The sequence below is a fragment of the Dysidea avara genome, chromosome 3 (assembly GCF_963678975.1).
Source record: "Dysidea avara chromosome 3, odDysAvar1.4, whole genome shotgun sequence".
In the NCBI taxonomy this organism is placed as follows: Eukaryota; Metazoa; Porifera; class Demospongiae; order Dictyoceratida; family Dysideidae; genus Dysidea; species Dysidea avara.
The window spans coordinates 33,367,674-33,384,339 of NC_089274.1; the positions used below are offsets into that span (position 1 = coordinate 33,367,674).

The 16,666-nt window shown below is 37.6% G+C and overlaps 2 protein-coding genes across 2 annotated transcripts in view; both read left to right on the forward strand.

Moving 5' to 3' along the window:
- The window catches only part of LOC136251914 (uncharacterized), a 50,186-nt gene extending 39,323 nt beyond the window's left edge, over positions 1 to 10,863 (forward strand). The window contains exon 7 of the mRNA XM_066044307.1: positions 10,370 to 10,863. Within this exon, the coding sequence (XP_065900379.1) occupies positions 10,370 to 10,780 (411 nt within the window). The 3' untranslated portion in view covers positions 10,781 to 10,863. The remainder of the gene's footprint in view (positions 1 to 10,369) is intronic.
- A 1,647-nt stretch (positions 10,864 to 12,510) lies between these two features.
- LOC136248469 (52 kDa repressor of the inhibitor of the protein kinase-like) lies at positions 12,511 to 14,916 on the forward strand. The gene is made up of 4 exons (XM_066040248.1): positions 12,511 to 12,618; positions 12,897 to 13,160; positions 13,616 to 14,357; positions 14,459 to 14,916. Exons 1-4 carry the CDS (start codon positions 12,511 to 12,513, stop codon positions 14,914 to 14,916), a joined length of 1,572 nt encoding a protein of 523 aa, XP_065896320.1.
- Positions 14,917 to 16,666: the final 1,750 nt, after the last annotated feature.

The following is a 16,666-nucleotide window of genomic DNA, read 5'->3' on the forward strand; positions in this document are numbered from 1 at the left end:
CACTGCAACTGCATGGGGCAATCTGAGCCTCTGGACTTACTATAAATGACCAAGGCAGGTTGAAATATATCTGGAGTGAAGGAAATTGTTACCATGTCTGTGTTAAGACTTCCGTTCATAGCATTAATAGCAGTATTACAGCATAAAACATTACAACCAGGCATATTAAAGTGATCTTGGTGGTGATGTGATACATACTGCTGCATACATTACTTACCAGGGGCGGATCTAGGAGTTGGCAAGGGAAGGGGCACAAACAGGCTAAGTTGTAAGTGGTTGGGGAGAGCCAGATTCTCTAGTTCAGTGCTGCATTTTAGTAGTGTTTCACTGTTGATTTTTGCCATTTTGGCCTTTTCAGATAGTTGTACAGTCTTACAAGTTGTTTTAAAGGCCCTGAATGTCTTAAACAACTGCGACGCGATAATTATTTTTAGAGGCGCTTAGTACGAAGGTGCTGAAAGACAATTTCACGGCTAGTTTGACTTTGGTTCGCTTTGGTTTCAGGTGAATTTGTAATAAATGCTTGTAATATGTGCATATTTTCATGAGTTTCTTGGCCTGACAAAGTTTAGTAGCTATTTTAATCAGAAGTATGGCTGGCTCCTCCACAAGGTTAGGGAGGGGCATTTGCCCCAAATGCCCCATCCTGGATCCGCCATTGCTTACCTCTGTTATTCTGGCAGACCCCTTAGTCTCAGAACACTAGCTGGCTGCTGTTACCTCTCCCCATTAGATTCTATGTATCTGGTTTGATAAAGCGTGTCCTCGCGTGTCTCAGTCAGTGCTTAATAATTATTTTATTAAAGCGCCTCTAACGCAATGTTGTTACCTAATTTTACGTGAGGCATCAAACGATGTGAAAGTAATGAAACCCTTTCCGAGATAAGAGCGAACAAAATTTTGCTTTATTTTCTTCGTTTTTTCTTCTTCATCTTCATTTTGCACACTTCGCAAAATCCGCTGTAAAACACGAATGCGTACTCCAATCGGGCTGAAATTTGGCACACTTGAAAGGCGGATCTCAGTACCAACTTTGGTTTATTTTTTTTAACCTGGGCTTGATGGACTGCCCTTTCCTACCACCCCCAGCACAGATTGCAAGTGCTACTTTGGTAGGAATCCGATGAACATTCACGGAGGTATGACCAATTATGTGCGTAAAATAAGGTCGAAGGTCTATCACGCCTAAAGGGTAAACCCCTAGGAGGAATGAGTTAAAAATTGATATGTAGATGGAGTAACCATCGTAGGAGTGCCTTTTTGTGGTTTGAAAGGAATCGAGATAAAGACCATGGAGATATAAACACAAAACCCAACCTGTGTCAAAATTACGCGATCGATTTTTATGAATAAAAAAAACTATTAGTTTTCACCTCTACGCGGCAAACCGCTTAGAGCAATGACCTGAAAATCAGTATGTAGCTGGAATAAGCATCATAGAAAGTCCTTGCAGTAGTACAGAAGAATCGGATTACAAACCACTGAGTTATGATTCGAAAGGCAACTACGTGTAGCAAATGCGAGATCGAGATACTCTAATAGAACAGTCACCCTAATAGAGCATTCAGCTACGTTTATAACTTACTCCATTATAGAATTATATTACATTGCAAGATATTCTGTACGGAATTCAGCTACAAACAGTTAATCTGATAGACAATTCAGCTACATGTAAGTCACCCTGTAGAGAGTTCATCTAGAAACCAGTCACCCTGTAGAGAGATCAGCTAGAAGAAGTCACCTTGTAGAGAGTTCAGCTACAAAGAAACCATCATATAGAGAGTTCAGCTGCAAACAAATCACCTTGTAGAGAGTTCAGCTATGAACAGATCACCCTGTAGAGAGTTCAGCTACAAACAAATCACCCTGTAGAGAGATCAGCTAGAAGAAATGACCTTGTAGAGAGTTCAGCTACAAAGAAACCATCATGTAGAGAGCTCAGCTGCAAAAAAATCAATCACTCTGTAGAGAGTTCAGCTAGAAGAAGTCACCTTGTAGATAGTTCAGCTGCAAATAAATCACCCTGTAGAGAATTCAGCTACAAACAAATCACCCTCTAGAAAGATCAGCTAGAAGAAGTTACCTTGTAGAGAGTTCAGCTACAAAGAAACCACCTTGTAGAGAGTTCAGTTGCAAGCAAATCAGCCTGTAGAGACATCAGCTAGAAAAAAATAATCTGTTGAGAGTTCAGCTAGAAGAAGTCACATTGTAGAGAGTTCAGGTACAAAGAAACTACCATGTAGAGAATTCAGCTGCAAACAAATCACCCCGTAAAGAACTCAACTACAACAAATATGCCCTGTAAAAAGATCAGCTAGAAGAAGTTACCTTGTACAAAGTTCAGCTACAAAGAAACCACCCTGTAGATAGTTCAGCTGCAAACAAATCACCCAGTAGAAAGTTCAGCTATGAACAGATCACCCTGTAGAGGGTTCAGTTAGAAACAAGTCATCCTGTAGAGAGATCAGCTAGAAGTATCACCTTGTAGAGAGTTCAGCTACAAACAAATCACCTGTACAGAGTTCAGCTACAAACAAATCACCCTGTAGAGAGATCAGCTAAAAGAAGCCACCTTGTAGAGAGTTCAGCTATAAAGAAACCACCATGTAGAGAGTTCAGCTGCAAACAAATCACCTGTAGAGAGTTCAGCTAGAAACAAGTCACCCTGTAGAGAAAACAAGTCACCCTGTAGAGAGTTCAGCTAGAAGAAGTCACATTGTAGAGAGTTCAGCTACAAAGAAACCACCGTGTAGATAGTTCAGCTGCAAACAAATCACCCAGTAGAAAGTTCAGCTATGACCAGATCATCCTGTAGAGAGTTCAGTTAGAAACAAGTCATCCTGTAGAGAGATCAGCTAGAAGTATCACCTTGTAGAGAGTTCAGCTACAAACAAATCACCTGTACAGAGTTCAGCTACAAACAAATCACCCTGTAGATAGTTCAGCTGCAAACAAATCACCCTGTAGAGAACTCAGCTACCAACAAATCGCCCTGTAGAAAGATCAGCTAGAAGAAGTTACTTTGTAGGGAGTTCAGCTACAAACAAATCACCCTGTAGAGAGTTTCAAACAAGTTATATCTATAGGGAAAAATTAACATGTAATAAATGTGTTATTATATATATAATTTGTACATTTACTGATAAAATCAGAATTAGTTAACGTATTTAAAAACTTCATCTTTCTCTTCTTCCTGTGGTAAAGAAAAAAGATAGGTTAAAAAAGCCCCAAAGCTGGCCATAGGCTGGCTTTGGGGTATACAAATACAAAAAGAAATGAAATGTAATCCAAAACAGCCAAGCTGTAAAAAAAAGAGTGCAGCCCTCAAAAAGGCTATGGTGAGGTCAGGCGGCACCAAAATTCACCTGAATTGTCATTATTAAAATTTTTACCATTAATTTACCATCACAGCCATTTCTTGGCCGCCACCTTGGATTTCACATCTTTTTTCACCATAGCCTTTTTGAGGGCCGCACTCTTTTTTACAGCTTGGCTGTTTTGGATTAGATAGTATAAGCAGGACTCTTGAGAGCATGCAGCGCTTGAGGGAGAGTGCATATATTTCAGTCATATCCTGAGTGATGCTACACCCCAGTAGATGAAACAAGCAATTTGTAGTGAAAAAGTACCAGTTAGTGATAGAAATCGGTGCAGTCAGCATTCAGGTTTAGACGAATGTACACCATTCTGAAGTATCCATGCTAGGAGGAAGGTGACATTGAGTTATGTTTTCAGGTACATTATGTTAAGATGATAGTAAGTCAATCTAGGTGCTTGTTATTGGGCTTGTTTACCATTATACCTGAGGATTTTGGGGATAATGTGAAATTATGGCAAGCATAGTCACAAACCATAGTACATCCCACAGTGCAGCACCTTTGATCTTTACCACAGGTGTATATGTGATAGTTATACCATGGGAACGAGTGCTATGCCTGATATATACGCACAAGTACGAGGGCTGCAGGCCCGAGTGCGTATATACAGGCAAAGCACGAGTGCCCGTGGTATAACTAATATGTTCTACTTTAGCATGTAGACCCACCTAATTAACAAAACTTTTAGTTGCTATACCCTTCTCTTATATAGGGAACCACGTAAACTGTGATTGTGGGATTGAATTTTGCCAAACAAACTGTGATTGTGGGATTCAATTTTAATACATTAAAGAGTAGTTTTTGCTAATATAGCAATTTTAAGAGACTAGTATGTTACTTTAATTGCTACATTTACAAAAGTAAAAAACAAACTACTATTGATGTATTAAAATTGAATCCCACAATCACAGCTTGCTTGATTTTTTATATAAGAGAAGAGGATAACAGTATAACATCAAAGAAATTTGATGATTTCTGGATATAGTGTGCACTCCCACAAGGTGTGCAATGTCTCAAGTTAACAAGATATACGCACTGGTAGCAGTGCGTATTATCTTGTTAACATTTTGAGTCAGTGCGATATGTGATATATATGCACTGGCTTTCCTTTGATCTGAGGTGTGAAAGTGGTACATATATAAATACATACATCAAGGCACATGGTATTGCAGCGCCACAGGTATATTGACAGGAAGAAAAGAAACATGTTTTTAACAAATGCATAGCTCCAGGGTCCCTAATCAAAAACACATGATTTTTGCATTATAGCTGACGGCCACCTTTGGCACCTCACATTCCAAATTTCAGCAAAATCATGTTATATGTTCGTGAAATACAAGCCCTCAAGTTTTTTTCTTTGCTTCCAGGGACCTATTTTTTCTTCTTTTCATACAGTTCAGTATAAAATGCAAATGTGCAGCTTGGTTACTCCTCGACAAAATGTGCACCCTGTTAGGGTATTATAAACAAATAACATGTTAGCAAATGAAACCGTATCACTACAACTGATCCACATGACCTGCTGACCCAGATAGCAATCTGGGTCAGATCTGGATTTCACCTGGATTAATTTTAAGTGAAGTGTGCATTCTGTGCAACAAGGCTAACTAGCCAAGAGCAATGTTTTGGGTAATCGACTAGCATATTGAGTTATATAATGGGTAGCTATATGATATAACTAAGTAACGATCAGTTAGTAGGCATGTTTCCACATCTGTTTACAGACAGGAAAACACATTTCCCATAAGTGTGTGGCTTCATGCATACAAACACACAGTATACTGATAAATCAACATGGTTCCACATATGCTGACAAATAGTATCACACAGTACTGATTTTAAAATGTATGATGGTTAACTTACACCGATACCGATTTTTAAGTTATTACCACAAGCAGTTTACCCTTTAGGTGTGACAAAAAGTCGACCTTTTTATGCAAATAATTGTCTGTAGCTTTATGAATATTTATCAGATTTGCACCAAACTTGGTACATGATTTTGCCACAATGCATTCTTAACATGCACCAAAGTTCAAGAAAATTGAGATACGCATTTGCATTTTATATGGGTTTTTGTAAAGTGTGCAAATAGAATAATCTAAGTCCCATCACCCAGCTCTGCAGTGTTTGCTTTACAACTTAGCAAGATCCTATATTCTTGACCACTACTGGGGTAATTGGTAACTACTGACATGCATTATGCCAATCAGGTAAAAATGCATTTTCATATGGTGTCCCAAATTGTGTATCTAATTTCCTCATACAAAAGCCACATTTGAATAAACACCTGTCTTCAATTATAAGCCAGGGGTGTTTCCAGCACATTTGGAAAATAAATTCCTGGAGGTCTGGGAGTCTACTGTTGGTGACTTCAGTACTTTCCCTTGCTGGTGCTATTTCTTTAAACTTATTTTAGAGCCCTCTGAAGGATGAAGGTATTACTAGTAATCACGTGAGTTGTCCATGCAAGCCCACGTGTATGCAAATATGCATCAAACGCCTGTTTTCCAATCATTTTAGGCCTTCACTACACTTGCTGATGTACTCAACACACTGTACAAAGGTTCTGTATGCTTACTGTTTCAATTATAGTGTTCTACCATAACTCAAATTCAATTGAACACTGGGTGTCACTTGCACCTTTCCCAAATAAATGGTTTCTTTGGCCTGGTCAAAATCTTGGAATGAAATAGAAGCCTACGAGAAAACATGATAATTATCTGATATGTTGGCATGTAAATACTATTGCTGATTTAAGTGTAAAAAATGGTATGGAATGTGTGGCCTGGAGTGAGAACTTGGCTTGTTTACATAATTCTTTGTTTTAGATAAATGCCATTGAAATACGTTGGGTAAAAAATGCTTGCAGCATAAATAAATTTAATCGTTTTAGTAAACAGTGGAGGAAGACACTAATTGAAATATCTATTATTCACTCAGTCATGGAGAGTAAGAATATCTTTGTTTTGTTTTTGTACCATGAAGCAAACATTGAGTTATGTGTGTTTGTTTTATATGTTGTGGTAAAATGTAACTTTATTGTCGCCATTTATAAGTTTGAACAGCCTTCTTGTTTGATAGCATGGGCCAAAAACTATACCCTGATGAATGCCCCAGTTTATGGTGAATAGAATGACATGAGTCCCAACTCTGTAGTCCAGGATTTATGATCAATTAATTGAGCACATGTAATTTTTTTCCATACAAGCACTGTACGAATCGATTGTTTTACTTTTCTGGTTGTCTATTGTTATAACTCCGAAAGCACTTACCAGGTAAGGCTGAAACTTTAACAACCCATTGGCTTTTCCTTCTAAGCAACAAAAAGTCATAAAAAAATGAAGTTTGAGGGAAATGCAAACAATTCAGTTTTTTGCTCAGGGGTCACATATGACATAGTTAAAGTAATTATAATGAACGAGTATAGCATGTCTTGTGTTGACACACACCAAGGTCAACAAATCCAACTGTAGTCCCCTTTTCCCCCAAGCTGCAGGTAGCCTATTATTGGCCATCGCTTTCTATACCTGTAAGCGTACTGTTGTGTGAACATAACTATCATAAAAAAAAAGAATTGTATCCCTTTTATCACTTAGCGTTAAGTACAGAGAGGATGGGAATCCGTTTCTGGAATTTATTAAGTGCACAAGTAAGAAGAAAATTTTGGAAATTTAAATTGGATGAAGTACCAAAAAAAACAGTAGTGAAACAAGGGAATAGCTAAAGAGTAGTCCTTACTTCAGTCCATGTAGTTATTCCCTGTAACGTTTATTAGGTATTTAAGCTTCCTAGTTCAGTCTATACCCATGACTGAATTAGGGATTAATGTCCACTATAGTATATCTTCAGATGCAGGCAACCTCACAACTTTTGATCTCTAAAATTCCTTGTTTACTTTTTGTTACATTATTCTGACTGGTGGATCCATGCATACGGCACCAGGCTTATTGTTTTTGTCCGAACAAGTGTCCCAACTATCAAAAGTAGCCATCATGCTTATTTTCAGCTATGTTCAGCCCATTGTACAGCAATACAAACAATGAACACTGTGAAAAGGACCTCTGCAATCAATGCAGTCACAACAGAAAACTCAAATGAATGATTCATGTTACTAATGCAGGGAAGCCATCACACAGTGTTACCGTGAATTGACACCTTGTGTTGTCAGCCAATATAGATGGTACACAAAGGAACACAGGTAAGTCTGTGAAGCATGCATTGTATGTACTGGATATGCCAAAAGGCACCTGTCGGGCTGAAGTGACATCAAACAGTGAAAACATTAAGGCCATGGCCTTAGCCATTATTGAGTTACACTTTTCTGAAGACATCAGTCAGTCAGTCAGTCAGTCAGAAAAAGTCCACTACATAAAGTTTTTTTGTTGTTATTTTTTTAAATTTGTAGCAACCTATTAGAAGCACTTCAGGTCATACTGAAGGCCGTTTTGAGCTTGGTTATATCTAATCAATAATGTCAGGGCACCATGAAGGTATTGTGAGGGTGGTTTCTGATTAATATCTTTTGTGAGGAGGTGCAAACCTCCATGATCCCTATGCAGTACTACTGTACTATATGATATCTGACTTCATTGGTTTGCAATCAAATTTCAGGCAGTGTATTCTGAGGTACAATAGCCACACATGCATACACAAACTCATAAACACACATAAAGGTACAAAGAGACTGGGAAAACTTGGGTGTAAGCTAAATATTGGATGGTACCACAGATGCAAAATTTTGTAGATTATCCTAAACATTTTCCAATAGTGTAATTTGGGTATTAGTACTGAAGTACATATTACAGTATGTATACCATATTGTACCGGTTAATTGCCTCACAATATTAACTGCATGTCCCTAAAGTATAGTCATACCACAGCGACAATCGTTTAAAATGTCGCCCTTGAAGAGCTGCAGTTTGTACCTAAATATGCTGCTGTTAGTGCATGTTTGAAGTAGAAACCAGGATTATGTACTGTCTTCTTAATTGAAATATTGTTTTGAGATGAACCATGTGGATTTAATAAAAATGATTGAGGTCAGTCATTTAAAGATTCAAATAAAATCTATGGATATGCTACTACTACACAAACGTGTAGTAGTTAACCTTGGATAGCAACCACCTTCATATAGTTGGTGCATGCTTTTCCTTGCTGAACATTATAGTAGCTGAAGCTATTATGCTGTACAAGTACACAGAAAAATTTGGAATTTTCAACTAGGGCTAGTTGAAAATTCCAGATTTTTCTGTGTACTTGTTTGTTAAATTTTTTTTGTAAATAATTATTATGACTGGTGAATCCATGCATACCGCATCTGAAATGATGCTGCGTGCCCCAGCTATAGCTATAAATTATCGTCTGAAAAGTGAAGTATCCATTACACTTCGTTGTCAGCCTATGTTCAACCCATTACACATGCAGCATTTTGGATCAAGAACTGTACGAAAAGCGCCTCTGCAATCCATACATACCGAAAGAAAAAAGGTGCCGCCCGCCCCAGTTATATCAATTATTGTCTGAAAATAAAGTATCCATTACCATATCAAAACTAATGTCAAATTTACCAGATTCTGCAAGGTTTTGCCTGTTTCCGGTAAAAATTACACCACCTCATAAACAAACCACTATATCTTCCAGATACTTCAGTTTTATGGAAACACCGTTTGGTTTATCGAATTCATTAATGTCATGCGAGTCCTGTGGTGTATTAGATTTTGCTCTGAGATGAACGGGAAGGACAGAAAGAGCCTTGTTCTGGTGAATTACACATCATCAGGTATGTAAAAAAATGCTGGAAAAACAAGGTTTTTTGAGTACTTCTCTGTAAAATTACCAGTTAAACACTCAACGGGTGGATTCTTAATCAGTATGCTTCAACACATACAATGATACCAAGTTTTGGGGATTTGGTGGAGGATAACAGTCTGTACTTTTGGGATTTGTCCACCCGCGTAATCAATTTCTCCAATAGGCTATTGTATGGAGTGTGCATTATACCGTAATCAACAATGAATAAGTGACACTGTGGTAACATTACAACTCCAGTATGGGCGGCATTGTATACGGCATTTCTTTCATTGTATAATGTGCTGTAGAAATTATGGGTGCTAATGCCTGTACTTTTGTGTTTTCTGAATATATTACAAAATGCATGTATTTTGTATTGGACAAGGGAATTACAAGGAATGACAAGGTGTTTTTAATCAGCTTGTTTGACAAGCCTGAGGTAGTGAAAAGGTTATAAAGTAGATATTACATCTTTTTAGTGATTAATTCTTTAGAATTAAGGGTAAAACTTAGAATTTTGTGAAAAAAAATTTTGACCATTGAAGTTTTGGCTGTGATTTGACAAAATATTCAGAGTAGTTTTGATATGCACTTTGTTGTCGGCTATGTTTAACCCGTTACACAGCAGTATGAATCAAGAACTGTTTGAAAAGTACCTCTGCAATCAAAACAGCCACTATGAAAAGTACGGATGATTTTCATTACAAAGGCAAGCCATCACGTGCTACCACCAAATCGACACTTTTTGCTGTCAGCAAAGATGAATGGGACACAAAGGAGGACACTGGTAAGTCCATGAAGAATGCATTGTACGTACTGCAGTATGCCAAAAGACACCTCTCGAGCCGAAGCAATGTTGAACAGTGAAAAAATCAAGCCCGTAGCCTTAGCCGTTATCAAGTTACGCTTGTCTGAAGGCATCAGTCAGTCAGTTACTTACTCAGTCAGTAGAAAATTCCGTTAAATTTTTTGTTTAATTCCGTAGCAACTTGCTGAAAACATTTCGGGTCGATCTGAAAGCTTTTTTGGGCTTAGTTTTACCTATCCAATACTGCCCCATTGTCGTCAGGGAAAGTCGAGGCTGTTTTTGGGGTGATTTTATTTCGTGGGCCATGCCTACTCCTTTGTGGTCCCTACTATACACTACTATTGTAGAGTATGTATGTCTTAATAACTATTTTAATGTTATGTATATTTTGCAGAATTACAAAAAACAGTCTAACCACCAAGCAACTGGATTTTCACTCAAGAAGTTCATTTTTACTGCATTTTCAGTTGCAGAGATAAAGTTACTGATAGTTTTTTGTTATTTCTGGCTAACAACAGTTTTACTGACAAATGCCATTAGCTTTCAATTGCGTAACTTTAATGCTTTTGTAGATGATTTATCAGCTTTTGTTGTTTGCACAGCTGGTGGATACAGTCCTGAATGTGAACCAATCAGAGAAATGTTGATGAATGGAGATGCAAACATTAATTTGGCTTTGCATTGGATTGCATTCACATTGTTTGCTTGTACCAGTTGGGCCTATTTATTTTTTGTGATTCAAGTGTCAGATTTGAAGACACTGATCAATACATTGTTTGAGAAATCAAAGACATGCTGGAAATAAATCTTTATAATTATATTGTTTATTCTACAGTTTGTATAAATACATTTACACTGTATACAGCGCTACTACTGTAGTTCGCTTTATTTTCGTGCAAAAGAATTCATGATAAAAATTTTCGTGTAAAACTATTTTGGATGATTTACATGAATGATTGCTCTATTAAAATTTTTGTATAAGAAATTTTGTACAAGGTTCGGCATACAAAAATTATTTTACAACGAAAAAAAGCAAGTTACGGTATACAAATAACTATATAGCAAAGCTTGCATGTGTATAACGATAAAATTCCCAAGGTCAACCTGGGACTGTACTCATTATCATGTTATGCACAGTATCTCATGCATATTTATCCATAAATGTATTTATAATAGTGCATAAACTAGTGCAATAATGTCTTTATAAAGTATTGAAATAGAGGTTGCTGAAAAGAAAGGAACAAGAGTGAAACAAGTCAGCATGTTTAACTATTCTAGGACTACAATGGAGCATGTCAAACCTAACACTTGAAATTATCACATAGATCTCTCTTCAGATTCAATGGACATTTAAACAGGCAATCAAGGGGCCCCTTTTGGGCTGGGGCAGGGGGAAAATACCCCAGTTACCCCCCCCCCCCCCCCCCATGTGGGCGGCCCTGGCCACTAAAATTACAGTTATATTTTAATATTCTGTCACTGTAATCTGGGGTTTCTGTCAAAACCATGGAAACTCACCTACTGTTATCAACAGTGCATTGCTTATTCTAACAAAAAGTATTGAAATCCCATCCAAAAACAGCTTATAGCTGTAAAAAAGTGCGCGTCCAAGTAAAGCAGAGTTAACTGCGACAAAAAGTAATGATATCATAATGCGGCTATGTGCGAGGTGTGCAAGTTGTAAAATTTATATTAGCTAATCAGATAATACAATGTTATTGTTAAAGTGTTAATGAGAACTATGTGCTGCTAGTTTAAAAGTGTGTGAGCATCTTCATAAATGCCACACAAATTTAATTCTCAATAAAGCAATATGTATAGATTCTCTGATAGCAATAAATAGTTTGAGTTTGGCCGCCTTTCCTGTATACGTCCAGGGGGGGTCTTTGGGGTCTGGAGACCCTCCCTTCAGGATATATATATATATTATAGGCGCTTACTAATAAGCGCATAATGATAATTAATTAAGCGTTGGCTATTACTCACGTGCGATATGGCTGCAAAGCGTTACAGGAGTAGTGATGAGGCTAGCAACGCCGGTTCGTGGACGGATTTCTGAGACATTGCCAGTGACAAAGAGCCAATTTGCAACGTTATTTTACAAATACAACGTCCACGTGTACAAGGTTAGTTACAGCGCAATGATGCCGACACGCAGCTGCACGCCAACTGAGCTACTGTGTGGCTTCGCCGCTAATTATATTTTTAAGGCTTCTATGAATTGCTAGATAATCCGCAAAACTAATTTTACCGCATCATCGCGTATCATAGCTAATTGTAACTAGTAGTGCAATGTAGCTAGCTAGGTAATTTAAAACTTACAGCATAGTTATGTACTTTGTATTGTCACAGCACTGGTAGTGTTGATGACGAGCTCGAGGCTGATGACAGAACAATTTCTGATGATGATGTGATTGTGTTGGATTCAGAAGAGGAATCTTCACAGCAAGATGATCAGGCCATTGTACTGAGTGAGGAGAGCAATTCAGACAGAGTCGGAAAATGACCTAGAGGGGCATAACACTAGTAGCAATGATGGCGTTGCAGTTGACACCACCAGTCATCTATCATGGTCCACTCGGTCAGAGATTGCTAACAGCAGTGATCTTCCCACTTGTGATGCCCAACAGTCTGCTAGTGCTGGTAATGACCAGACTCAATTAGCTATTCAGGATGCAATAAGTAGTGGGGATTTTGGAAAGATTGCACAATTAAAATTTCGAATCAATCTCGCAGATCAATAAAAATATTTTCTATTGAAAAGGTATTATGTTCTTTCTATCAACTACAAATTTCTCACTCATGTGATTAACAAGATTCATCGACATTTCCAACACAGATGGCTAGAGAAAAATCCTGGCTTGGTATATTCTGAGTCAGAAAGTGGAAGATACTGTAAGTATTGTGTTCTATTTGGTAAGACCGAGCCAACTGTGAAGGAACTTGGTGTTTTTGTAACCAGGCCCTTCACTAATTTTAAAAAAGCCACGGAGCTATTGGGGAAGCATTTTCGTGGCCTTGGAAATTCCAAAGGAAACAAAACTCATCAAAATGCAGTACAAGATGCAAATATGTTTGTTAGAAGTATGGAAAACATTGATGCAAGAATAGATTTCCAACTAAACACCGCAAACATCAAGACACCAGCTGAGAACAGACTGAAGCTCCGATCAGTAGCAGAGACAGTATTTTTTTGTGGAAGGCAAGGCCTTGCTTTTCGTGGTCACTGCGATGATAGACCTTTTGTTGAAGAAAACCCAAACAACTATCATGGTAATTTCTTGGTTTGCTCAAGTTTCGTGTACAGGCTGGTGATAAAGTTCTTTCAAATCATCTTGAATCTGCTGCTGGCAATGCTATATACACCAGTAAAACTATTCAAAATGATCTCATTTCAATTTGTGGTGACCTAATTCGTAACAAAATTTTAGAGAAGATTCGTCACGCATGTTATTTTTCTGTCCTAGCAGATGAAGCTACAGATGTGGCCAATGATGAGCAGCTATCAATTAGCATCTGCTATGTTGATGAAGGATCTCCAACAGAAGTGTTTATGGGATTTCATAAATGTGTCTCGGGGGTTACTGGACAAGCAATTGCCAATGACATAGTTTCACAACTATAAAAATGGCAATTGCAGTTGCAATTTCTTCGTGGTCAAGCATACGATGGAGCTGGAGCTATGGCTGGGAAATCTAAAGGTGCAGCTGCTTGTATAACCGCAAAACACCCTAAAGCATTGTACACTCACTGTGCTTCACACAGACTAAATCTCTGTGATGCCAAATCTTGCACTATCAGAGAAATCAGCAATATGATGCAGTCAGCTGATAAAGTATCACGATTTTTTAGCAATTCTCCAAAAAGGCAGTTGGCTTTGGAGAAGTGGATTGACAATCTGTTTTCCAATGAAAAGCGTAGGAAGATAAAGGAGATGTGTCGTACTCGCTGGATTGAGCGACATGAGGCTTTTGAAAGTTTTGTGGATTTATTTATGCCAATAGTATGCTGCTTGGAGGAAATAGCCAACAGTTCTCCAGCAGAATGGAATGCTGAAACCAGATCAGATGTCCAGTCACTGTTTTTTACAGTGTTCAGATTTTCATTTGTCATAGCTTTGGTGGCTACACAGAATGTGCTGTCATACATCAAAGGGCTATCCGTGAAACTTCAAGGTCACTATGTCGATGCAATTCGGGCTCACAGAGATATTCAGAATGTGAAATTCACTTTGGTTAAGCATAGGTGTGATGTGGAGAGATATCATTCACAAATATACAATGAAGTTACAGTATTATGTCAGAGTGTCGGAATTGAAGAATCGGTACCAAGAGTTACTAACAGACAGCAAAACAGGCAAAACCTTCCATCCGATAGTCCCAGTGAGTATTATAAGCGCACAACAACAATTCCTATGCTAGATCACCTGATCATTGAACTAAATGTTCGGTTTACAGAGTCTTCATCTCAATTTCTCTTACAGTTGCTCAACTTTTACCATCAGAACTAATTAAAAACCTCACAAAGACCAAGAATTCAGATTTTGATGAGTTAATAAAGTTTTATGAAGATGATTTACCTCTATCTAGGGGCTTTTCTGCAGAATTAGAGTTATGGAAAAACTACTGGTCGTCAAAAACATGTAAAGCTGATGCAGAAGCCTTAAACACCCCTGAGAAGGCATTAAAACAGCTTTACAAGGATTTGTATCCTAACATTTATACGTTGTTGACATTCGCTGCCACTGTTCCAGTCACTAGCTGTGAATGTGAAAGATCCATCAGTATGCCCCGATTAATCAAAACTTCTTTAAGGAGTACTATGACACAAGAAAGACTAAATGGGCTAGCAATGATGCAGTATCATCATCAAATTCCACTTGAGGCTGATGAAGTAGTTGAGGAGTTTGCCACTCGACAGCCAAGGAAACTTCTGTTGTAATTTACCTGCATGGGGACAATTCAAATGACATAGTAGTAATCCACTAGGCTGTAGCTACCTATAATTGTACATAACAATAACATAATAATACAGTCAATAGACATTCAATCAAAGTACATTAGTATAATATATGGATCTTTGATGTGTACTCATACCAGGCCATAAATTTGTGTCAAATTGCATCAAATTCAATCTCAGAGGGTTGAATTTTCAAATTTTTCCTGGGGGGGCATGCCCCCAGACCCCCCTAGAATGTTCGTGCTTCGCACACTGTGCAGTGACTTTTACCTTTAGACCCCCCCTTCTAAAAATCCTGGATCCACCCCTGACGGCAATGCTACGAACAAAGGAAAGGTGGCCAAACTCAAACTATTTATTGCTATCAGAGAATCTATACACATTGCTTTATTGAGAATTAAATTTGTGTGGCATTTATGAAGATGCTCACACACTTATAAACTAGCAGCACATAGTTCTCATTAACACTTTAACAATAACATTGTATTATCTGATTAGCTAATATAAATTTTATAACTTGCACACCTCGCACATGGCCGCATTATGATATCATTACTTTTTGTCGCAGTTAACTATGCTTTACTTGGACGCGCACTTTTTTACAGCTATAAGCTGTTTTTGGATGGGATACTTTTAACAAAAGATCGAGATACTCTAAAATACTCAGAGCAGTCAGCCACTCTAACAAAACAATCTCATATTCTGTCTCTTAACTGCAATAACAAAGTGAACAGTCCTAGAGCTTTCAAATTAAAAAAATATCATGTTCCCAGAATGTCACCTAAATCATTGTCTTCCTCTTGTATAGCTGTATGCTTCACTCCATGTATGACTTTCATTGCTATATGTTCACCCAGACTCTTTGACCTGCTCCACTTCCACTGATTTTATTGTACCAAGTTATTATTGCTCTACATGGTTGTGTAGACAGTTGCTAGATCCAGAGTGCGTGCACTTTCACAGTTAGTTTATAAATTCAATAGATTTTGGAGTTTGTACAGCAAGAAATTTGTTTGTCAGTTAGCAATAAAAGTTTCTTAAATTATCAGACTGATTTGATTTATAAATTATAATTACCCTCTGACAATTGGCAACTACCATTCTTCCTTGTCAGAGCAGCATACAATACAGACAAAATAATGAACATCTACAAGTACAAAACTTAACACATGGATACAAAACAAATATACATTTCCATTCCTAATGGTCAATTTTTCTCTTTTGTAGCTAAAATATAAGGGACTGAATATTTATCTATATAATTATTGTGTTAAATATTAACTTGATACCTTGAAGCATTCCAGAGATATGACCAATGTATATAGACAATGATACATGTTATTTTATTTAAGAAAAGGACCAAGAATGTAACTATCAGAAATCTCTTTTATATAATTATTAGATAGTATAGGAATAGAAATTTGTCCTCAAAGTCATGGTAGCTACACCAAGCCAAGATAGATCATTTTCAGTCATCAGTGTTGCAGAGCAAGAATTGTCCCCAAAAAGCTTCTTATGTGTAGTCATGCGTTAAGAACATAATTGGAAGAATTGATACCATAAACGCAGCATTGAATGATTCATTTACTTCAGACTCTCTTATAATAGCATCACATCAATCTGCTAGCTGACAACTTTGCAATGCCTACTACTTCATGTGACACCAATCCGTTCACATTTGCTGAGATTTTTGAATCTTTGGTCCTCTTTCATCTGAACTCTCTGGATCCTA

What these genes read in the sequence shown, in the direction of transcription:
- LOC136248469 (XM_066040248.1), top strand. Translation starts at nt 12,511, where the DNA reads ATGGCGTTGCAGTTGACACCACCAGTCATCTATCATGGTCCACTCGGT. An exon ending in TCCGATCAGTAGCAGAGACA is followed by an intron (nt 13,161 to 13,615) that starts GTATTTTTTTGT and finishes TGGCAATTGCAG; the next exon opens with TTGCAATTTCTTCGTGGTCA. An exon ending in CCTTCCATCCGATAGTCCCA is followed by an intron (nt 14,358 to 14,458) that starts GTGAGTATTATA and finishes TTTCTCTTACAG; the next exon opens with TTGCTCAACTTTTACCATCA.